Below are 24919 nucleotides of genomic sequence, written 5' to 3'. Positions count from 1 at the left end.
AGCCTAATCTCCATAATGATTTTTAAATATACCCCTATCTTGTGAAAACACTGGGATTTCCCATGCTATTTATAGACCCTTCACTTCCGGTGACCAGTACTGCACTGCAAGTCTGCTAACCCCACATGCCATTCTGAGGATTGTGAGCTGACATATGTAGAATCATGCTGATATATAGTCATCTGCAGGTTAAAGTTAAGGTAAAGTCCAGAGAAGCCATTGAATATTGTGAAATTAGCATAGAAGCCTATGGGAAGTGGAATTAGTGGTTTTTAGCCTTAAGCTGAAGCCATGGCAAAATGAAAAGTTTCTTGAAATAGCTTTAAACTACTTGAAGATCTTGTTAACTTTGCCATGAGAGGAATACACTACAAAAATCCTTCAAAATATGCATTTTTTTAAGTTATAGGTCCAAATTATGGAAAATTGGTCTTTTTGGCTGATTTTTATGTCCTATCTTGTAAAAAGTGTAGAAAATTTAGTAAAAATATCAAATATTAAACTTTGAGGGCTATATTTACCTAAATATGGTAGTAATAAGCACTTGAAATCAAGTTTTGTGTAGATTTGAGCAAAAATTAGGTTAGAAATGAGGAAAAACTCACTTTCATTACTGCGGTTAAGGCCATATAAGCATTCCCCTATGGCAACATGGAAAATCCATTATTGAGCACTTTTTTTGCTTTAGGTGCCCTTTACTGGTCATGTTTTAATGTGAAAACACTGTATTTACAAATTTAAAGCCAAATATATCACCTTTTGTGAAAATTTAAAGATTTAGGATTTTTGACATGTGATCAAGAAAAAGGGGGAGGCATGTCAGAAATAAATTTTTAAAAATAGACCAATTTCTCAGAAAATGATTACTTTTAAAACTATTTCTTCATTGATATTGTTAAAAAACAAGTTGTGATTGATATTTTTTATTTGAAAAGTCAGAAAAAGTTCTTTGCAAATATTTAATGCATTTAAGTATGGTAGAATATTGTCACTTTTTTGCTCGCACAACTTGGTTACCCTATATTTAAAAATCAAATATTTAAAAAAGTGCTTGTCACATTTCACTGAAACTTTGCAAATGCATTCAGTATGTGTGTAGGAAGATACCTGTATAGTTATTTATTTTTTCTAAGACAAAAAGTGACTGTTTAGGTTACAGACCACCAATTCAACCAATGAGCATTTGGAACGTACGCAAAAATAGTCCTACGCAGAAATTACCCCTGTTCCTCATAGTGCTGTGAAAAAAGTTCTCATCTTATTTAAAAAATTTAAACAGTTTCTGAAAGGAAAAACATTTCTGTACATTTTATAGGTGCATTTTGCTTCTTGTGATGTGAAGCCTAATCTCCATAATGATTTTTAAATATACCCCTATCTTGTGAAAACACTGGGATTTCCCATGCTATTTATAGACCCTTCACTTCCGGTGACCAGTACTGCACTGCAAGTCTGCTAACCCCACATGCCATTCTGAGGATTGTGAGCTGACATATGTAGAATCATGCTGATATATCTAGTCATCTGCAGGTTAAAGTTAAGGTAAAGTCCAGAGAAGCCATTGAATATTGTGAAATTAGCATAGAAGCCTATGGGAAGTGGAATTAGTGGTTTTTAGCCTTAAGCTGAAGCCATGGCAAAATGAAAAGTTTCTTGAAATAGCTTTAAACTACTTGAAGATCTTGTTAACTTTGCCATGAGAGGAATACACTAAAAAAATCCTTCAAAATATGCATTTTTTTAAGTTATAGGTCCAAATTATGGAAAATTGGTCTTTTTGGCTGATTTTTATGTCCTATCTTGTAAAAAGTGTAGAAAATTTAGTAAAAATATCAAATATTAAACTTTGAGGGCTATATTTACCTAAATATGGTAGTAATAAGCACTTGAAATCAAGTTTTGTGTAGATTTGAGCAAAAATTAGGTTAGAAATGAGGAAAAACTCACTTTCATTACTGCGGTTAAGGCCATATAAGCATTCCCCTATGGCAACATGGAAAATCCATTATTGAGCACTTTTTTTGCTTTAGGTGCCCTTTACTGGTCATGTTTTAATGTGAAAACACTGTATTTACAAATTTAAAGCCAAATATATCACCTTTTTTGAAAATTTAAAGATTTAGGATTTTTGACATGTGATCAAGAAAAAGGGGGAGGCATGTCAGAAATAAATTTTTAAAAATAGACCAATTTCTCAGAAAATGATTACTTTTAAAACTATTTCTTCATTGATATTGTTAAAAAACAAGTTGTGATTGATATTTTTTATTTGAAAAGTCAGAAAAAGTTCTTTGCAAATATTTAATGCATTTAAGTATGGTAGAATATTGTCACTTTTTTGCTCGCACAACTTGGTTACCCTATATTTAAAAATCAAATATTTAAAAAAGTGCTTGTCACATTTCACTGAAACTTTGCAAATGCATTCAGTATGTGTGTAGGAAGATACCTGTATAGTTATTTATTTTTTCTAAGACAAAAAGTGACTGTTTAGGTTACAGACCACCAATTCAACCAATGAGCATTTGGAACGTACGCAAAAATAGTCCTACGCAGAAATTACCCCTGTTCCTCATAGTGCTGTGAAAAAAGTTCTCATCTTATTTAAAAAATTTAAACAGTTTCTGAAAGGAAAAACATTTCTGTACATTTTATAGGTGCATTTTGCTTCTTGTGATGTGAAGCCTAATCTCCATAATGATTTTTAAATATACCCCTATCTTGTGAAAACACTGGGATTTCCCATGCTATTTATAGACCCTTCACTTCCGGTGACCAGTACTGCACTGCAAGTCTGCTAACCCCACATGCCATTCTGAGGATTGTGAGCTGACATATGTAGAATCATGCTGATATATAGTCATCTGCAGGTTAAAGTTAAGGTAAAGTCCAGAGAAGCCATTGAATATTGTGAAATTAGCATACAAGCCTATGGGAAGTGGAATTAGTGGTTTTTAGCCTATCAGTTAATTCTCTTTGTACCATAGTTAAAAATCAAAAGTTTTCACTAAAAAATGTAGAATACAACAGAGAAACCTGTCCAAAGCAAATCATTTTTGGACTTGGAAATGAGTTCAGTTTAGACAGGTGTATGAATTACCAAGGTCTGAAATCAAAGTATCTGGTTTATACAGGGTTAGATTCTTCAATGTTCGTTTTAGACAGGTGTATGAATTACCAAGGTTTAAAATATGTCTGGTTTATACAGGGTTAGAGATTCTTCAATGTTCATTTTAGGCAAGTGTATGAATTACCAAGGTTTAAAATCAAAGTGTCTGGTTTATACAGGGTTCCAGATTCTTCAATGTTCAGTTTAAACAGGTGTATGAATTATCAAGGTTTCAAATCAAAGTGTCTAGTTTATACAGGGTTCCAGATTCTTCAGGGTTCAGTTTATCCAGGTTTCACTGTATAGTTGTAAAGTCATGCAGAGGTCACTCCTCTTATCAATTACAAAAATCTTTGACCATGTGTGTTGTAAGTCTAACAGATCTAATTTCATAAAAATAGGAAACTGGCCATAAACTCATAAAATTAATTCAAAATGTCCCATATATGTTCTGAGCAGTATCTGAGTGTACACAATTTTGTCACAAATCATGGACATCAAACATCATATAATACCTGACCCCAGGTCATACTAAAAGTAATGATCAATTTCAAAATCAATCATATTTAAGTCCAATCTCTATAAATCATACTCTGTCATTATACCTTGAGCTTATGAAAGCAAACTCCACCCCAAACAAATGACCTGAAAATTGTACAATTTAATTAATGTAGAAAACTTGATAGAAACCTCTGCCACATCAAACCATTCCCTCCTTCCTCATCACAAAGGTAACATGACATGTCTTTTTATTTGTGAGCATTGATTTTATCATTTATGGTATCAATTTGTAATTAGTTTGTTTTTGATGATACAGATGACAAAAGTAGATACACACTGATTAAAATCATAATGAGTCTCTAAACAACAAAACAAATATTTTTTTCAATAATTTTGTCCAATTAAGTTACAATAACAATTGAATTGTACTTCTGCAGTAAAGTGACATTAAAAGTACACAAAAAATAAATAAAACTTTTCCCAGTGCTTTTATCACAGGGATCAGGGATATACTCCTCAATTTGTTCTTTGTTGAAATTAAATGTGATATTGAACAATGAAGTCAGATCCTAAACATCACAAACCAGATTTTGAATGAAAATTTATGCTTCTTACATGTTGGTCCAAATATCACAATAGGTGAGGCCAACCTTAAAAAAATGTTGGTTTTTGTTTATTGACCTACTCATTAAAACCTACGGACACAAAGCTTTTTGTCATCCTTTCCAAGACAATTTTTTTGTTGTTTTTTTAGCACATTTAGCTTCACTTTATGGCATTTTTCAGGGAAAAAAATCACCTGCCTACCTACTCACATCTAAAAACAGCAAAACCAATATTTTAATGCATTAAAAATATCAGGCCATTTTTGTCCAAATTCAACTTCATTATTTCAAATTTGTAAAGAGAACAGAGCCACATGAACAAGCCATTTCAATGTATAGAATGTCATATCCCAAATACTAGTAGTACTAATTGTGCAGATAGAAATCTACATACAGAGAATCCTGTCTAAACCAAACCCTGAATAATCCAATAACCTGTTTTAACCAAACCATGAATAAATCCCAAAACTTATCTAAACCAAACCCTGAATAATTCAAAAAACCTGTGTAAACCAAATCTTGAATAATCCAAAAACCTGTCTAAACCAAACCTTGAATAATCCAAAAATCTGCCTAAACCAAATCCTGAATAATCTTAAAACCTGTCTAAACTAAAGCAGGAATAATCCAAAAACCCGTCTAAACTAAACCCTGAATAACCCTTTAACATACCTGAACTAAACCCTGAATAATCCAAAAATCTGTCTAAATCAAATCCTGAATAATCCAAAAACCTGTCTAAACAAAACCCTGAATAATCCAAAAACCTGTCTAAACTAAATCCTGAATAATCCAAAAAACATGTTTAATCCAGACACTTATAAAATTTCATTGATATTTTAAGTATTTTGGACCTTGGTTAACAAAACTTCTGTCTAAACTAAGCCAAATAGGGTCTGGTTTAGACAGGTTTTACTAAATACAATGTAAGTTTTCTAGTGTTTTATTTTTCTGGCAATAAAAAAAAATTAGGGCAAAATATTTAAAACACATCTTTTTTTTTAACATTGGTGGGGATTTTAATTTTAAAGTTTTACGTAAAACTTGTTTCTCAATTTTGGTCACGAAGTCCCTTACATTATACATAGTTTGTCAATTCCAAACATATTTGACACTTAAAATACAGTGTAGCTGACTGGTGAGGAAAAATTTAATTAGATTGTAAGTACTGTTGCAAAAAAAAAAAAACACACCCATTCTACTCCACAATTCAATCTGCGTCTTTTCTATCCAATGGTATACCAAACCATTATAAAAGATCATCCAGCAAACAACAAACAAACAACAAACAATTCTATAATTGATCAACAAGACTATGACACAAATTCAATACAAAAAGACAAGACAGCATTTCTGCTAAATGTTTACAATATCATATTTCTGAACAATTAATTTTCACGGAATAAAATCTCATTAGAATTAGTAACCTGGGAAACCAAAATAAACTCATTGATTTCTTCTAAATTTACACAATCAACAATCGTGAATAGGCATCTTGAGTATCAAATGAAAAGGACTTTTATGAACCAGTAGAATTCAGAGTCTCAGGCATCAGTTTCCTTATGTTGACAAAGTCTGAACAGAAACTCCCAAAAAAAAAGTCATGTAAAATGACTACCAGTGGTAGTGACACTGATTTTCTGTATGACATATAAATAAAAAGGAGCTAATCCAACTAATATTTATGTTGAGAAAATTTTTAAATGTGGCAATTTTCATTAAACAAATTTAGAATGCTTGTCTTATGCATGGAAGGGCTCGCTATACACCATTTTTAATTCATAACCGACACTTCCTATAGTCAATGTTTCAAATTAATTCATGAATGCATGTAGATGCAAGACAGTTCTAAATTTTGTGTGAAAGAGCTAATTTCATTGTATTTGTATATAATTGTCATGGCAATGTACCTCCAAATAATAATTTGTTTGGACCCACATTTTTCTTTACTCTAATTATTTTTTAACGGAAAAAGCAGAAAAAAAACACAAAATATGAAAAATATGACAAATTTAGATTTCGTTAAATTTCCTAAAATATGAAGTGACAAAAGAAAACAGAAAAAAAATTAATACTGACAGCTATTGTTTTGCATGGTAAGGAAAAATGAATACTCTATTTTTTCTGTTGGAGTAACTAAATAAAGGGTTAACAAAATTAAACCAGTCTTTATAATGGAGAATAGCTAGGTCTCTGGCAAGAATGTAGTACTCTGGATTATCATACATGCATTGTTTTCTGTTTCTTCATGTTCTATCAGTTTGCATTGGTGTGTGTTTTTACCTTCAATGGGGTACCTATGGTAACATCTCTAAAACTTATGTGGCTGGTTTAAATTTCTTGAAACTTTATTTAGTGTTTTACTTTGATAAAAGAAGTAAAATATAAAAATTTCAAGAAATTGCAAACCACATATTTCATTGGAATAATTTCAATGAACTTCATCGACAAAATTTTTGATTACAAAAATGCTTTGAGTTAGACATTAGAAAGTCACACAATAAAACATTTTGCTGATTTCTATGGAGTTATTCCCCTTAGGTGTTGTATACCCCTTTTAGTGCCTTAAAATAATTTCATGCAAATTCAGAAATTATTACATGTATTCCATATTGTGATTCTGACATTTTTTACAAAAAAACATTTCATATTTTCACCACGTAGAATAGAGAAAAACTCAACTTAAGTACTGTTCATCATGATTGCAATATCCACATTTTCAGAATTAAAACAAAAATAAATAAATCTTAAGTTATGGCTCACCTATATAACATCAAATTTCTGTTACAAGTAGTTGCATAGAAAACTGAGGAAAAAAGGTGGATAGACAAACAAGAGACAGTATACTCCTCTTCCTTCAGAGTATGCATAAAATATTTGCAAAAATTGTAAAAACAACCATAAAATTATCTCAAATATTTAGCCAAGACATTAAAAAGACTTCATCTAAATACATAAGTACAACTGTTCTGTCAAGTTCTCAAAGTGAAAATACAATGCATTTGATGCATTGTATCATACCAGTCCTTTCATAGGCATAACAACACTTCAATATATGGTACAATATTCTATGCTAGAAACCACAATTTCTTTCAATATGGAGAACAAAGCAAGACAGTGTAAGCTTTTACACTCCCCCACCTCATGTGCCACTTGTGTAAAGTTTAAAGCCGTGACAACGTGACAGAATTCTGAATGTCATCAAAAATCTTCAATCAGGACACATTTTTTTTCATTTTTCATATCCATTTCATTAATTGTTCAATGTAGCATAAAAGTATTCACCAACCATGCATACTTTACTGATATTTCATAGAATACTTTTTCCTTGTTTTTAATCCCCTGGATTAATTAATTCAGATATGAAGTATCTCCAGGCTGATTTGACAAACATCTGTTACAGACAAAAGTTTGATTTTCAAACAATTTAAAAAAAACAGATGCCCAAATGCCAAAAGGGAGATCTGGTGATAAAATGATGTTCAATATTTCACTGAAGTTAATGTCCCATAGCACTGCTTAGCACATGTTTGATAATCACTGATTAGTAGGAAGACTTTTGACTATATCAATAATTTTGTTGGAAATCCCAAGTCGTCATTTTATAAAATCTCTATACATTCACTACCAACCAAATATCAACAACTGGTACATTTGTATTATGAGTCCAATGTAATCTTTTTGGTGGTTTGTATAAACCATACAAAAGTAAATTGAATATTTCATTGTAGTACATGATATAACAGTAAGATTATGAATCAGCATACTTAACCATAAAAATTACAGACATTAGGTACATCACTGCTAGTTTAATTGTTTAAGTAACAATTCACCAAGAAATTTTAGCGAAGTTGAGTTAAAACAAGTTTTAATGAATGGACTGACAAACATATGACTATATACTTGTAAACTCTTTTATTAGGGTATAATGAAAGCATGTAAAATCAAGTTAAAGACTGGTTACATCAATTTTTTTTCAATTAATTCCAAACCCAGCTGTAAATGTACCTTTGTGTTTAAAAAATTAAAACATAACGTGACATCCCAACCTACCTTAGATAGGCGACTATTTCAAAAATTATGTCCTGTCCAATTTGGTTGTTTTATGTTCCTATTTTTAAGTTGGTTTTGTACAACAACTTAGTTTTTAATAGAAGCCAAAAAGACCTTACAGTTACAAGTGAAGTCTAATATGAAGGTAGACAATACCACTGCTTGGGGGAATCCTGTATGGACATTTCCAACACATCCATACCTTACAATCTACAACGGGAACAAAGTTCCAGAGTTTTCTTTTATACCATAAAAAAATTATTGGACCAAAAAAAAAATTTTTAAATGTACCACAGAAGTTTTACAGAAATGACCTTCAATACATTGTAGCTATCTCTCCTTTCAGTGTCCATCTAACACAATGTTGTACCTAGAACCTCACCTGCGTGACTTGCCTTGAGTTCCATCTTTAGTATACAACCCTTGCATACTTTGTAATATTTATTATGACTCATAACATGCACCGTAATATATTTAGTAGATGAAAAAGTCATGAAGATCTTTATTTGGAAAATGGGAAAGAAATGATAAGAGTGGCATGATTGTGTGATGTAAGTGTAGACTTAAATACTGGACACACCCAATACAATAAGATGAACAAAAAACTGAGAAAAATGGGAAAAATGATCTACTGACACAGTAAAAAATAATACATACCTATGATGACCTTTGTACAATTTTTTTTCAAAGCAGGAAATCAAAATGACACACTAAATCTCCACAAGAAATAATCAGAGATATGAATAATACACCAAAGCAATAGCTTAGAATATAGGTAAGCAGAAATGTCTACCTGTGCCCATAATCAATAAACTATCAGCTGTTACATTCTATCATATAGTCATATTCCATAAGTATACCTGTTGAGTCAGGCCTGATGTTTCTAAATACAGGAAAATCAGTGTTATCGACAATTAATTACTTGTATTTGAAAGTTGAGATTAAAGAGGCATTTACATTTAATAATGTAGACAAATTTATCACCTAGAATTCTTTGGCAAAAGAAAAAAAGACACATCATACTGTATACTTGTAGTCACCAATGACTAAAGGGAAATAACTGGCAAAATTTGAATAATCTAATATGTTTTTTTCAAATATGGTAGAAATTCAGAGGTTTTTGATTTTTCTTTAATAAAGATGATAACTTCTGAAAAGCTGTTTCAAGGCAGTTATAAAGCAGTTCATAGTAATTTATCTTCCAAATATACCTAAGAAGGTGTTATCAAAATGCTGGAATTTTACATCCGTCATCTACAATATATTTGTTTGGGGTAGTAGCAGTTTTTATCAAATGGTTGGCATTATAATGGGAACAAATTGTTCTCCACTACTTACTGGCCTATTCCATCACTCTTATGAGGATGACTTTATTGTTGATCTGATCCAAAGGGAGGAAAATCGTTTAGCCAGAACTTTTAATCTGAGTTTCCACTATATGGATGATTACTATCTTTAAACAATCCTAGAATTGGTGACTTGGTGACTTTATACATCAGATCTACCCCAAACAACTTGAAAGAAAGGACACTACAAATGCTATGGAGTCAGCCTCACATCCAGACCTACATTTAGAGATCAATGGTAAAGGAAAAATCATGACAAATGCCATTATCTTCTCATTACGTCAACCTTCCCTTCATATGTGGCAATATCTCTTCAGCAACTGCATATATCCATACATGGATTCCACAAGATTACACATTGAGAAAAAAATAAAAACAAAATGAAACGAAACAGAAAAAAAACAAAAAAAGGAAAACGAAATTTAAATTGAAATTTTGAATCATCAGTATTGTGTGGGTGTATAGTTGTAGTAGTGGTGAAAGCTCCGTAAATAATTAAACTTTTTGGAAATACAAAAGAACAAATTACCATCAGTGGATTAAAAATTATTAAAATACAATGTATCTATAAATATCTCATGACTTCCGAGGTTCAATGTCAACGGCACTTTGATTTTTTTTTTAAATTGGGAACTTCAGATTAAAAGTACAAAGCCTTGAATTAATCTTACATAGAGCGAGGAAATCATAAACAATCAGTGTAATTTTGAACAGAAAATACCATAATTGACCACTACATATGTGGTCTGAAAATAATTAAAATTAGGTAAAATGAAATTATAGATCTGTTTCCTGCTACCAAATCATGCCTCTACCTCCAGAGTAACTAATATTTTCGTGTTAATAAACAAAAAGTACCACCAAAGGACCCAACATTTTACAGATGGTAGTCAATATTCAGTTTCCTCAAAGTCTGGATGGTCCATGTTTTTGAAGTTGTTTTCTATGAAATCGGGGGAAAAAATAAGTAAATAAAATAAAATCCTGACCTACCGACCAACCACTTTTTTTACATGTAACAAGAAACAGAGGTATAACTTTATTTGGCCATAGATAATGTGAAACAAAATTCAGGTGTTTTGTTATATACACACAAATGTTGTATGTACATATGCATTTGATTTATGTAAGTTCAATGAAATCATTAATAGAGATTACTGTAAATTATAAAAATTATTGCAAAAATGCTTTTTTGTTTGTTGGGGTTTAACGTCCGAGCAGCAATATTTCAGCTATATTCAGACAATCAAAAATGCATACTGGCTTAAATTTTCAATTGTTAAACCTACAATTATACAATTACAAACATGATTAATGCAAGATATTTCTGAGAATATAATAGCACTCTCAGCTGAAATTGCAAAATTGCACAATTATACACATGCAGTAATTTCTGAATTTACAGCATTTGATACAGTCTGTGTATATGGTAAGAGATGTTATTAAAAATAATATGGCATCTTGATATACTGCCACATTGTGTTTTATTTAATATTCATGGACACATGCTAAATTACAAATAATCACAAAGATTAACCTCAAATTCATACTCAATACTCTCAAAAGAACTTAACTCACCTATTTTTAGCATTCCAAGAAAGATGACTCCAATTGATCTAGGAAAAAAAATGGTTTCACTTATCCATATTCCAAGAATGATAACAAAAATTCATTGAAAGAAAATTGGCAAGGAAAAAAGAACCAAAACTGACATTTAAATATGATCTAAACTCCATAATATCTAAAAAGACCTAACTTTCACAATTCTTTAATATTCAAAGAAAGATAACTCCAATTCATTACAAAATATTGGGGGAAGGGTCAGAACGACTTAAAAATAAATCTGATCAAAAATATATACCAGTAACTTGATCTGTAATTATGATACTTAATAACTGTATAAAGTTTTAAAAAATCATTCAATTAAAATGAATATCTTCTAAAATTATAATCTGGAAACTGACAGGGCAGATAGGCACAAAGACATGCACACAACTTTTGGAAGGTTATCACATGATACATTTTGTACCTTTCCACTTTGAATAGAAGATACTAATTGTTTAACTTGATTATGATATTTATTAAACTTACATTGGTGATGTATACAGTATGTTATATATAAATCTTAATTTGTAATGTATTACCTCCAGTCTTTCTGCACTTGATATTTCTTTGAAAACTGCATTATTTGCTCAGTGTATGTCAAAAGAAAAAGAAGTACAGTTAAACAACAAGCAGTGGCTTGAATTGTAAATAGTCTCCCTTAAAAGCTTAGCTATAACAGGAAAAAAAGTACAAAAATGTATATTGAAGTTGGGAAGGCAAGGGGCCATGGGCCATTTGCCCCTTCTAATGGAAAATGGCCCCTTCATACTAAAGAAACTTATATGGTTTGTTAACAAATAGCACCTTTAAATTTCAAATATCTTTCCAAAAATCCGAAAAAGGCCCATTCTAAAATTTTCTTCCCAAAAATTGTGTATATCAACCTTTCTAATTTGTAATAAAAGAACATTGGTCCAAGATGATGAACACTTGTACCCTGGCCAAACATTTGATCTAAATTTAAATCAATGAGAAATTGAAGGCAAAAGATCACTTACAAAACAAATTTTGAAGAAGATAAAAAAATATTTCAAAGGGAGATAATGCTGTTTTTCACTTATGTTTTAGAGTCATAGCAGTAACTTTGGTATAAATTTTATCCAAATTTTTAAGAAATGTACTAAGTAGGTGTGACAGCCTAAACAAAACAAAATTTTTACAAAATTCAAATAGGCTGTCCTTTTTTTCTGTGAGGTTCATGGCAGTAACCTTCTGCATAAAGTTTGTCCAAATCCTTTACGAAATGTAGACATGAGAACACCATCAATTTTTTTTAGATTTCAATATCCAAACCTTTTTTAAACAAGATGTTGCATTTTACTTCATGTTTGAGGATACCCCCATTCAACCATTTCAGACAAAGATGGGAAAGGGAGACATGGTACAAGTCATCATGCAAAAACAATATGCCAAATATTTAAGCATTCCCTGTAATAGGAACTGAAAAAACTGTTACATAAGTTTCTAACATGCACAACATAAAATTACTAAGTCGATCAGTAAACAGAAAATGGATGAGTATGTATCCTGAATAAGAAGACACAGCATTACAAGTGATGTTATCATGCAAAAGCAATACACCAAATATCAAAGCATTCCCTCTAATAGAAGCTGACAAATCTTTTACAAAAAGTTCCATTATATACCACCTGAAAAATTACTAAGTTGATTGGTAAACAGGAAATAGATGAGAGAGGAATCTGAAAAGTGGGGACACAGTACATGTCATCATACAAGAGTATTTTAAAGCAATATACCAAATATCTAAGCAGTTCTTCTAACAGAAGCTGAGAAATCCATTACAAACAAGAGGCCCTAGGAGTCTGAATCGCTCACCTGGTTAATTTTTGTCTTTCAATGGCAATAAATTTAACAAGAAGTTTAGTAATAATTTTGACCCAAGAAGACTTTAGTAGGACTTATCATAAGGATCATTACATGGCTTAAAAGATAAAAATGAAAATTTGAACACAGATAGATCTCATCATGCTGAACCCTTTTCCCATAAGTCAGAATTTGGCTTAACCTAACAGTTTTGGAGATATATGTGAACAACTACAGACTGACCCCTATGTTCTTTTTTTAGTAATGGCTTCCGTGTTTTTTTATCAAAAATCTAAACACAAATTTTGTGCAAGATAGCCCAAGAAACATTCTTACTAAGTTTGATTCCAATTGGTCAAGTAGGGTCAGGAGGAGAAGATTTTTGAAAGAAATGACATTAAAATAGCAAAAAAACTTCGAAAAAGGGCAGTAACTGTTAAATGGCTTAACAGATTAAAATGAAAATTTGACCACAGAAAGATCTCATTATGCTGAACACTTTTACCCGCTTCCAAATTTGGCTTAACCTAACCATTTTAGAGAAAGATGCAAAAAACTATAGTCTGACCCCTATGTTCCACTTTTAGTAATGGCAGTCATGTTTTTTAATGGATCAAAAATCTAAACAAAAATTTTGTGCAAGATACCCTAAGGAACATCTATGCAAAGTTTCATATAATTCCTCTCGGTAGTTTCAGAGGAGAAGATTTTTGAAAAATTGTTAATTGACGACGACAACAGACGCCAAGTGATGGCCTTCGGCAAGGTGAGCTAAAAATTCCATTATTTACCACCTGAAAAATTACTAAGTGATCAGTAAACAGAAAGTAGATGCACAAAGAACCTAAAAAGGAGATACATGATACAAGTTATCATTCAAAGGCATTGCACCAAATATCTAAGCATTCCCTCCTGAATGCTGAGAAATCTATTGCAAAAAGTGTAACCAACGGACTGACAGACAGACAGGTGATTGTAATATACATTTTATGTACATCTATACAAGTACAATTTTCATCAAAATCAATTTAACAGTTTGAGAGGAATAATGTACAGTACTGTAAAACAAATGTATGAATAATGCTTACAAAGTCTAATCTCTTCCAATTGACTTATCTCCCTTTATCATCCAGCAAAATAACCAACATGTACATGTACACTTGCATCATAAGAGCAGTAATATAGATTAATGTAAACATAGAGAGACTGAAAGGACTGAGAAAACATCAACAGATAATGTAATGTTACGATGTAATTTTGACTGCAAAAATGTACATCCAGAACTTTTTGATGTATAAAAACTTATGAATCAAGCATTTATATGGACTGTAATGGCTAATGTGTAACTGTTTCATTTTATTTTGACACATTTGTTTTACTATCTTTAAATATCTAAATGAATATATATATGTATACTGCTGTACTCTCTTTCCGATGTATACCTAGTTCCGATGTATTATTAATATCCCTTTTTATACGGAACTGATTGCACGTGCTTGGGTCTGAGGTCAGAGGTTGCCGATACTGAACCAGGCCTATATCATGAAAACAACAACAAAGATCAGATTGCCAGTATTCCAGATAATTTTCAAGTTTTAAGCTCAACATAGGGTATTTCCAACTTTTCAATATCTCTGTATGTCATATTATTTAATCCCTATTAAAAATGTAGAAAATATGCATGAAACCAATCAATCGATATTGATTTATTGCCATTTACAAAGCTTCCCAAACAACAATAACGTGACCAAAATACGTCATGTGTCATATGAATTAACTATGGAAAGCCAGATTAACAAAAAATGACCATTTTCTGAGGATTTGACAAATTAAAATATCAAACATATTTTCCCTCATCTTAAAAACATTCTGCTTAGAAAAATTCAATGAAAATTAATAGTTAATCAGTATTTAACACTAGAAAATTTTCCTAATGAACAAACTTAAGCTAATTTGAGACATTTCTTTTACTTACAGATATATAAAAAAAAGAAAAAAACAGTATCACCCTGATGCTTAGAAATCTGCCTTCAATGCAATACAGAATGGATATTTTTTGTTTTACATTGTTTTTTTTTTGCTGCTGTTGATTTTATTAAAGTTGTTCAAATGTATAAAAAATTTTATTTTCTAAGTTAGAATTATATCATATGAAAAATAAGTTGCACAAAAATGGTATATGAATTACTTATATAAGAATAGTTAAATTTTTATCAATTAAAAATTAGCAAGTTTCCATAATCTAATGATTGAGATCACCTAGTACATCAATTTTAAGTAATCTAAAACATTCTAAATGATTTCAATTCTTAATCAATTTCAACCAAATGATTATTTGAATAGGAATTGAAATAAGATAAACATCATTTTGAAATAATTTGCCTTAAATAATGAAGTGTTTAAATTCTCACATATAAATATTTCTCTTTAAATAGACTAAAAAATAGATTCTATAGAGTTAGTTTTGTCCAATCCAGTACTACATTTTTTCAATAAATCAAATACTAGCATATTTCTATTTATTTAGTGGAAATGTATTGTATACCTTCTGGCTCCCCATACTTGTTTGATCTCTGAATCGGAAATGCATGGATTTGGGGTACTACATCAATAATGGCGTATGGTTGACATTCGATTTTCAGTCACTGGTGTAATAATTAAATAAGACATGCACATAACATAATTTACAGAAGTGAAAGTAGAATATTCGAATTTTATTTTTATGAATAATATTAGCGTCATCTGGTCAAATCAGTAACTCGATCAGAAGAATATTATTTTGACCAACGGAGTCTGGGGTACCCCAGTGTACATGTAGATTTGGATTCAATGCTCTACAAGATATGACATAGTTATGTTTATATTCTTCTGCAAAGAAATGTTTATTTATTGTATGTTATTAACTAAGTCATTAAGGTAAACCAATTATGAACTTTAAAAATTCATGACATATTTATACATGTATTACAAATGTACTTTAGAATGTATATTCAAGTGCACCTGGAAGGGTGCGTTTGAATAAGAATACTTAATCTAACAGTTCAAACATACATGTACAATGTAGCTTACATACTCTTTCAATGCAGTACAATTTTTTTTGGAAAATTATCAATTTGTATTCAAATTCCCAGAACAAAAACATCAGCTGTAATTAGATGAAATCAGCTTTTGGTAATAATATTACAAACAGACATAAATGTTGTTAACTACTTTTAAAAAGTCACACAGTGCTAAATTCAATTTCTAAAAAGGCATTTCATTCAGTTTATAGTGTACGACATTGCATCAGAAGTGTACGATAGTGCCGTCTATACATCGGTCGTACATACAGTAACGCAGCATTTTTTTTTATTATTATTATTATTATAGGGGGTCTTTTGCCTCTAAATATAATTCGCATTTAGGAACTTTTGACACAGTATAGTCAGTAAACTACATACTTATTATAGCAGTGGAATGGAATTCTTGTTGCAAAGCTATGTGGAAATTCCAGACATAATTTTCAAGACTTGAAATCTTGAAATAAGCGCGACGGAAGTCATTGGGATGGTGAAAATTTATGTCGAATTCGGAGCGCTCCTCGATTTCCGGAAACCCATTTTCCGCAATGCATTACTTACTGCTCAGGGAAGGTACTGGACAGAGTTTAGTACTTACACTAGTACTTATATAACTTCAGATACTAATTATAGTCCTAAAAAGGAGGAACAAGAAATTCCGAAAAGGGGGTTCATGGGTCGATAAATACCGTCACATTGATTAGTTTTGCAAGTTTTTACTACAAAATCCTTGCGTGCTTGCAAGAATGAATGTTACACGTTTCAACTGAAATACGAAATATTTGTACACTTTTTAAATCATGACAGTTTAGATGATATGCAGGTTATGTGACATTCACTTGAAGGCCCGTTTTAAGGCAGCTTTTAAAGATAAGCGTATCGGGCGACGAGGATCATATCTAATTTAATGAAAAGTGCCACCACACTCGACCAAATTAAAACGATCTTCAATTATACAAGAGAGATGATGCTGCAAAACACATGTGACCACTAGTAACTGATCCTGGGTCCGCTCTCTTGACATTGGATTTGCCGGGATGATATTCAATCATATGAATATGGTTGACAAACTGTTTCAAGGTCGACTTATTTATAGGTACATATTTTTAACGTCACAGAATCACTACGGACAACGCCGCCGTCCGTTCTCATCCGTCGGCACAGACAGGCGTGTATTTTTACGCTAAACAATTCATCGAATTCAAACGTCTACAGAACTCAAAATTGGGTAAGTTTGTTAAGTAAAATAGCACAATCAAAGTGCTTATTCATCTCTAAAGCATGTGATTATTTTGGTTGTTATTTGAATCCTAAATGGACCTAAGATATTCTAGATAGCAACGCCTAAAAAAAGTTAGGCTTGTAAGTCCTGAGCCCAGAGCACTTGGTATACAAACGCTAATACTTTAAAATCACTGTTGGATATTTAAAAAAATCTTTATTTCGTTCCTTCAGTGCTTCTTACGTGTACTTCTTATTGGCATTTTCAGAAATGGCACGAACAGAAAGACAAACAAGAATTTTCAAGATCACTAGAAGAGGTCCATTATTTGCCAATGAATTCCACTACTCATTAGATGCTTGGCATTTATCAAGGGAAGCCATGTTGGATGCTAGGCATAAAATGCAAAGACATGTTAGCAGAAAGGGTCAGTAAGACGAGTAAAAACAAAATCATCAAGTTGGGCTCCTTTTCCCAGAGACAATTCTCGCCCTATGTCCATAATGTATTTATTTTAAATTCACGCATTAAGTTATCTTCACCTTGATGCTGCAATTTTAAAATATATTGCGGTATTCGTTTGCATTTATACATGTTGCGCTATAAAACCAATTACCTTTTCAAAAACAATAGCGATGTCATCTATCGTTCATTTTTTCGGTGATTTTCATCAAGTGTGGAGTCCACCGTCTCAGTATATATCAAGTGAAATTTATTTTGCTTTTAAAAGACAGGTTATTTCTATTTTACTATCATTATCAATGTTGTTGTTAACTATTCAATTTCAGCAGAAAAGGTTTCCATGACAGATGAAAGAGGAAAAGATATTGAACCTATAAAAGCAGGATCGACACCCGAGGTTTGTATACAATGAAAGAGTTGCTTCAGTTAAAAAACTGGTGTAGATATTCAGAGAGCTCGCTTTTATCCTTGTAATAAACGTTACAGTCAGTTTTACACGTCTTTGGGAATTATAAATCCGTGCCAGACTCTACCACATCTGTTTTCTATGTCTGGTCTTTTTCCCTGGATTACATTTCCGCTAGAATCTTGGTTCCATTGATTACTATTTCTAAATCTAGGTTTACATACTTTTTTTATGGCTCAAACTTGATAGACAGGATTATTATATAAATATCGAACGACACATTACGAAAAAAAGCGTTAGCAATATTATTACTACCAAAGAATATCCAAGATTTCTGTCTATCATGAATCGTCTTTCGGAATTATGGTCATGCAATTTGCCTAAACCATTTACAAGCTTTTAAGGCTTTAAGCGTTCTTTAGAATATCAATGCACGATTTCAGGTCACTCCGGCAATGGAATATGGAATGACCAATGACGCTGTTAAACAGTTATGTAAAGATGTAATCATAGTCGCTTTTCATGAAGTGACAGTAGAAGAAAGCAGAGCAATTGGGAATATTGACACAGCTCTAGAGGACAAAAAAGGTAAGAACGAGAACAAGTTTAAATATAACAACTTTTGACTTTGAATTTCAAGTGTGTTCAAGGACGAAGTTATACATACAGACAGATGATTCGCCTAAAATAACGTTTTCTGCATTTCACAATTCGGGTAACAGGGTAACTGTGATATTCTAAAGACAGTTTATCTTTTTCTGTAATTTTTGTGCCGTGGTTGAATTTTTTTCTCTACCCGTTTTAACTATTTTTTTTTCTTTTAGTTCCACTACAACGCCAAGAAAAGGGAGATGGTGATGTTATTTTCCAAGACCTCCGTAACAAAGCAGAATTGCCACATATTGGGCAGGATCAAGAGGTTAGTCAACCTTAAATTTGTCATTTCATTTTCTGTTGCCTGCATGGTCTTACATACTTTGATGACTTGCTTTTCGTTTTGTTATTGATCCTGTTTTTAAGTTTCATAATTTTAAGATATTTATACTGTTCTCAACTTTGAAAGCACATTATTTTTTTAATGTGTTGCATCGTCGGTGTGTTTATACTCTTAAATGAGTATTCAGTTCGTCATCACTTAGATTTCATTATTGTTTTATTCTGATGTCTCTGTTGTTGACTCCTCTTTTTGTTATCAAACAAACTCAATCAGATTTTCTTCGTTTTTGTCAAGGTCGGCATTTTCACTAACTCAAAGAAAATGTTGCCAGAAAGAGCCAGACAGATTTGTATCGACGCTATTTCAAAAGCCGTATACCAAGTAGCTAAAGAAAACCTTGACAGTGTACAGAACACAATCAAATCTCCTATAACCGAAACATTACAGACAAAAGTCAAAACCAGTAGTAGTGAGATCTAGGTTTACATACTTTTTTTATGGCTCAAACTTGATAGACAGGATTATTATATAAATATCGAACGACACATTACGAAAAAAAAGCGTTAGCAATATTATTACTACCAAAGAATATCCAAGATTTCTGTCTATCATGAATCGTCTTTCGGAATTATGGTCATGCAATTTGCCTAAACCATTTACAAGCTTTTAAGGCTTTAAGCGTTCTTTAGAATATCAATGCACGATTTCAGGTCACTCCGGCAATGGAATATGGAATGACCAATGACGCTGTTAAACAGTTATGTAAAGATGTAATCATAGTCGCTTTTCATGAAGTGACAGTAGAAGAAAGCAGAGCAATTGGGAATATTGACACAGCTCTAGAGGACAAAAAAGGTAAGAACGAGAACAAGTTTAAATATAACAACTTTTGACTTTGAATTTCAAGTGTGTTCAAGGACGAAGTTATACATACAGACAGATGATTCGCCTAAAATAACGTTTTCTGCATTTCACAATTCGGGTAACAGGGTAACTGTGATATTCTAAAGACAGTTTATCTTTTTCTGTAATTTTTGTGCCGTGGTTGAATTTTTTTCTCTACCCGTTTTAACTATTTTTTTTTCTTTTAGTTCCACTACAACGCCAAGAAAAGGGAGATGGTGATGTTATTTTCCAAGACCTCCGTAACAAAGCAGAATTGCCACATATTGGGCAGGATCAAGAGGTTAGTCAACCTTAAATTTGTCATTTCATTTTCTGTTGCCTGCATGGTCTTACATACTTTGATGACTTGCTTTTCGTTTTGTTATTGATCCTGTTTTTAAGTTTCATAATTTTAAGATATTTATACTGTTCTCAACTTTGAAAGCACATTATTTTTTTAATGTGTTGCATCGTCGGTGTGTTTATACTCTTAAATGAGTATTCAGTTCGTCATCACTTAGATTTCATTATTGTTTTATTCTGATGTCTCTGTTGTTGACTCCTCTTTTTGTTATCAAACAAACTCAATCAGATTTTCTTCGTTTTTGTCAAGGTCGGCATTTTCACTAACTCAAAGAAAATGTTGCCAGAAAGAGCCAGACAGATTTGTATCGACGCTATTTCAAAAGCCGTATACCAAGTAGCTAAAGAAAACCTTGACAGTGTACAGAACACAATCAAATCTCCTATAACCGAAACATTACAGACAAAAGTCAAAACCAGTAGTAGTGAGATATTTGAGACCGTAACTCAAGGCCAACAAAAGGTTTGTTTTCAATTAAATCTTAGCAATAAATCAACTGTAAATGGGCTCAAAATGTTAGATTTACAATTAGCAGCGTGTACACTAGATAATATTAATTCGAGATTCTCCTTTCAGAAGCGTTTTAATATATCTTCCATGCTTGCATTAAGAGAGAAAAAATGTTGTTTAAGCTTACGATACATATAATTCAATTAAGACCGAACGTGCTTAAATTCTGTATGGTATTTAGCCTTAGTTTCGATCAATGAGCTTTACTTTGATAAGAAATTTTAAATTTGCAACAGAAACTTAACAAAAAAGAGAAAGGAATATTAAAGAAACTAGAAAGGGAAGAGAAAAAGAAAGAAGCGGAACTACGAAAATATCAAGAGGAAACGGCAAAAAAGTATATCAAGATGGTAAACAAGAAATACAAAGAAAGAAACGAAATAAATGCAAAGGGCTCAAAACAGGAAAACAAACACAGGCAGAAAGCACTGAAAAAAGAAAAGAAAGAAAAGAAGAGAGAAGAAGAAAATCTGAGAAGGGAAAAAAAGAAAATAACAGAAGGTAGCGAAGGTAAAATATGTAATTTTATTTAATCCAAAATTGGAAGCAAGTATAGGATAAACATATATAATCTTTGGTTTAGTTTCCAAGAAGAAGAAAAACCGGTAATGGTTGTTTTTTAACACAAGGAGGTTTTTGCTCGCCTTTGAAGACCGTGTGATGACCTGTAGAAGTAAAATTGTTCGTTTTTGATGACTGTCTCATTGATGCAATCATACAATGTCTCATATTTGACACCCTCCCAAGTCAAGGTTTTGAGTCCACCGCTTGAGGGAGCGAGGGTTGACTCAAAACCCTGACTTGGGAGGATGCATATTTGATTTATATTGATGTCTCATATTGATGTCTAATTGAACCTAGGAAGGATCTTATTCCATAATTACAGATTATTATTTTTCAGCCGTAGAGGTCACCGACAAGCAGGAAAATAGCACAAGTAAGCTGGCTGCTCCTCAAGACAAAGGACAACAAAAACTTGGATTGATGGGAAGACTCGGACAGTTATTCCGATGTACCAGAAAAGGAAATTCTCACTAAAGTCTGAGTGAACAATCATTGAAAAACAATAATATGATCTATGATTGAATTTAAGATTGATTTTTTATATTGTTCTCTGTTATAAACGTATGTATTGTGCAATATATTTGAATATGGTTTTCTACGTAGATAATTATATCATTTTGCATTATACTTTTGTTTTTACTTCTTCTCTGATATTTCATTGATAAGGATTCTTTCTAAGATATTTTGTTTTGACCTTCAATGTCTTAAGGTAAATGATGCGGATAAATATGGTAAAATTATAGAAGGAACTGAACTATAACAGTCTAAAACATACGGAGCAGGTATCAAGGACCACGAATGAGACCCAGAGAAAGCTTGGGTATCAGGTGATTCAACTACTCAGGGTATGCTGACTAACCTGAACCAGGGAGCACTCAAGTGACTTCCAGTTTATTTTCTATATAATCAACCAGTGCACTTTTCTTGCATACCCCCCTTTGGATCCGAATATGCTTAGTCATAACCATTACAGTAATTCACTTCCAACGCATAGATGTGAACGTGTAAAGCATGTAGTACATTTCACTCATCTAATTTAAGCTTGTGCAAATTGTCCTTTGATCGACATTCCTATTATAGTTACTCATTTCTGGTTAGTTTTTGCTTCATACCTAATATTTTTTGTCAAATTATATTCCTAGGTTTTCTCATAAACACAGGTTACATAACTTGATTTCAAGATAAATAAATCTTATAATAAGGCAATTGTATAGATTCTGTAGGAATATCTCGCTAACTATCAAAAAAAGATCTGATCTATAGAATGTGTATAAAATTCGTGTAAAGAATACTCAGCTGGCATTCAAATTGGAGGTCACCGTAGTGTATATATATATATATTTTTATATATTTCCCGCCAAATACCCCCCCTTTTTTGAAAGAGGCTTTTAAAAATAAATATCTGTAAATACGGATTTGTAAGTAGTAAGTCAAAATGTCCCACCAGGGCTTCTGTACAAACAGTTCTGCTCGTATCGTTTATCTTTAATTTCCAAGCCTGATTTACTTTACATACAAGGTGGCGCGAAAATACCGTCCAGAACTGATTGAATTCAGTTCATGGTAAAAGAAAACCGTTCCTAGATGCGTCCAAACCCGAGAGGGTAGTCATGCAAGAACGTTAACCACCCCCTGCTTTTAGTCAGATACCGTACAGTGTTATACTGGGTATGAAGTCGACATTGCAAATAAGCAGTTTCAAGACGTGGAACTGGATACTGGATGAATGAAATAAAATATCTCTCGGTGGTGTCCTTGTGTGTCATACACACCAAGAAGAGTCTATAAGTTCACGAAGTTATCATACATGTATCAACTCCGAATTTCTTGAAAAAATGTCTAAAGGTAATTTTAATCAGTTATTGGAAGTATTCAAGTCCGAACCTACTATAACTATAATATATGTATAATGATATACTAGTGCTAGAAATTGTAAATTATTGTACAAACATTCGTTGGATGCCTGTAGATTATTAATGATGTCTCGTTTTTTGTTCCTATTGGTCCATGATCGGTACAGTGAAGTACATAGACCTTTGAACATAGGTTTACTACTGAAGAACCATTATGCCATGTCAGCAAGTTAAGTCAGAAGATGTTTGAGAAGCTACGCCGACCTTGGACAAACAGTATTCATGAAAGTGCTTGTATGATGATCGACATCTCACAACACAAAATTATTGATCGAATCTTCTTGGATTGCAAATCGGCCGTGTTAAAAAAAATAAAGCCGAGGGTGAGCGGAAGTTGGCATTAATTTAAAAAAACTGTTACAAAATAGCAATTAATGTGAACAAGTTTAGATAATTAAAAGCACCTCTTTAAAACAAAGTATTGGTGAAAAAAATATGGCTTTGTCAAAGAGTGGAGAAAAGAACATTTTTATCACTGGAAAAAGAACCAGTCGTATATTAGGAAAAATATAAAATATACAACATGTATTTGTGTTAACCCATAATATTATGTGACCGGCAAAATATAGTGTATTTCTTGGGCAGAGGAATATGGTAAATTTTGATGGTTCTCTGTTAAAATGGAATATATATTTACTTTCAGGAAGTATTTTATAGCTAGTAGTCATGATAACTAATTTGAAATGTCAACATAAAAAGCATTAGTTAAATTAGCATCACCTAAACTTCTTTATTTTATTTTACTGCGTTATCAGTGGCGTATCCAGGGGGAGGTGCAGGGGGTCAGCAGACCCCCTTTTATTGGAAAAATTGTCATTTTCATATGTAAATTGACAAAAAATGGCAAACAATGTCCTATAGCTCCTCCCCCTTTTTTAGAGGAACCTTGGCTGGCACCCCCTCCTTTTCAAAGCCAGCACTCCACAGTATTGTAGAACTGCCTAATTTTGGTCTTGTAATCTGATGCTTTGTAACATTTATCACTTTAAAAAAATGTCAAGAATCTGTAAATCTATATATCTAGAAATAGCTCTAGCCAAGGCGTTCAGGATGCAGTAAACATTTTCTAGAAAAAAAAATTACCCACAGCATATAGGGTTACCATAGAAACCATGCAAAAATATGCGAAAATTTGCAAAAAAGTTCATAAAATCAGGTTTAAAAATATCAAATTTCCCGCAAAATATCTGCAATTTTTATTTCATCCCCTGAAACTGTTCAAACTTTTTCCTTCGAAAACCCCTTCCTCATATGGGCATCGCAAGTTAGATTTTGAGCTATTTCACTTTGTAATCCACTTATTAAATTTAGCATGGTGAAAAATTGAATTACTTTCACTTTCACAATGAAGTCAAATTGTCATTGAAAAAAAGCCCCTTCAACATTGAAAATATATAAAACATTGCAAAATACTTTTAAAAGTCCCCTTTTTTCAGAAAATGTTTTATCAACAATAGATTCTTCATTTTTAATCACTATAGCAACCACCGGTTTCCATTTATGTCATTTTTCATCCTAGCCAAAAGTGCGAAACTAAACTAAACTGTGGAGTGC

General features: G+C 32.0%; 3 protein-coding genes across 8 annotated transcripts in view; 2 read left to right on the top strand and 1 right to left on the bottom strand.

Annotated features, from left to right (window-relative positions):
* Positions 1–9025, bottom strand: part of LOC148613590 (uncharacterized) — a 96533-nt gene extending 87508 nt beyond the window's left edge. For 3 of the 5 annotated variants that reach the window (XM_088587008.1, XM_088587014.1, XM_088587011.1), the window contains exon 1: positions 8926–9025. The gene's annotated coding sequence lies outside the window, so the exon portion shown is untranslated. The remainder of the gene's footprint in view (positions 1–8925) is intronic. The other 2 variants (XM_088587015.1, XM_088587016.1) reach the window with 2 other exon arrangements.
* A 7959-nt stretch (positions 9026–16984) lies between these two features.
* LOC148613589 (uncharacterized) lies at positions 16985–19740 on the top strand. 2 transcript variants are annotated; one of them, XM_088587007.1, is made up of 6 exons: positions 16985–17330; positions 17593–17751; positions 18116–18183; positions 18636–18780; positions 19017–19111; positions 19424–19740. In XM_088587007.1, exons 2-6 carry the CDS (start codon positions 17595–17597, stop codon positions 19607–19609), a joined length of 651 nt encoding a protein of 216 aa, XP_088443133.1. In that variant the 5' UTR covers positions 16985–17330; positions 17593–17594; the 3' UTR covers positions 19610–19740. The 2 variants fall into 2 exon arrangements, with proteins under 2 accessions (XP_088443133.1, XP_088443132.1); XM_088587006.1 differs by having other exon boundaries at positions 16986–17330; positions 18113–18183; positions 19424–19739.
* A 23-nt stretch (positions 19741–19763) lies between these two features.
* LOC148613588 (uncharacterized) lies at positions 19764–22077 on the top strand. The gene is made up of 5 exons (XM_088587004.1): positions 19764–19984; positions 20221–20315; positions 20628–20840; positions 21125–21398; positions 21790–22077. Exons 1-5 carry the CDS (start codon positions 19852–19854, stop codon positions 21924–21926), a joined length of 852 nt encoding a protein of 283 aa, XP_088443130.1. The 5' UTR covers positions 19764–19851; the 3' UTR covers positions 21927–22077.
* Positions 22078–24919: the final 2842 nt, after the last annotated feature.

This window comes from Perna viridis, chromosome 6, assembly GCF_037379345.1.
Source record: "Perna viridis isolate PV_CMFRI_1.1 ecotype Kerala chromosome 6, ASM3737934v1, whole genome shotgun sequence".
Lineage (NCBI taxonomy): Eukaryota > Metazoa > Mollusca > Bivalvia > Mytilida > Mytilidae > Perna > Perna viridis.
Note: the sequence above shows the minus strand (reverse complement) of the source record. Positions and strands in the feature narration are given on the sequence as shown.

What these genes read in the sequence shown, in the direction of transcription:
- LOC148613588 (XM_088587004.1), top strand. Translation starts at nt 19,852, where the DNA reads ATGGAATATGGAATGACCAATGACGCTGTTAAACAGTTATGTAAAGAT. An exon ending in AGCTCTAGAGGACAAAAAAG is followed by an intron (nt 19,985 to 20,220) that starts GTAAGAACGAGA and finishes TTTTTCTTTTAG; the next exon opens with TTCCACTACAACGCCAAGAA. An exon ending in AATAACAGAAGGTAGCGAAG is followed by an intron (nt 21,399 to 21,789) that starts GTAAAATATGTA and finishes ATTATTTTTCAG; the next exon opens with CCGTAGAGGTCACCGACAAG.
- LOC148613589 (XM_088587006.1), top strand. Translation starts at nt 17,595, where the DNA reads ATGGCACGAACAGAAAGACAAACAAGAATTTTCAAGATCACTAGAAGA. An exon ending in AGCTCTAGAGGACAAAAAAG is followed by an intron (nt 18,781 to 19,016) that starts GTAAGAACGAGA and finishes TTTTTCTTTTAG; the next exon opens with TTCCACTACAACGCCAAGAA. An exon ending in ATATTGGGCAGGATCAAGAG is followed by an intron (nt 19,112 to 19,423) that starts GTTAGTCAACCT and finishes GTTTTTGTCAAG; the next exon opens with GTCGGCATTTTCACTAACTC.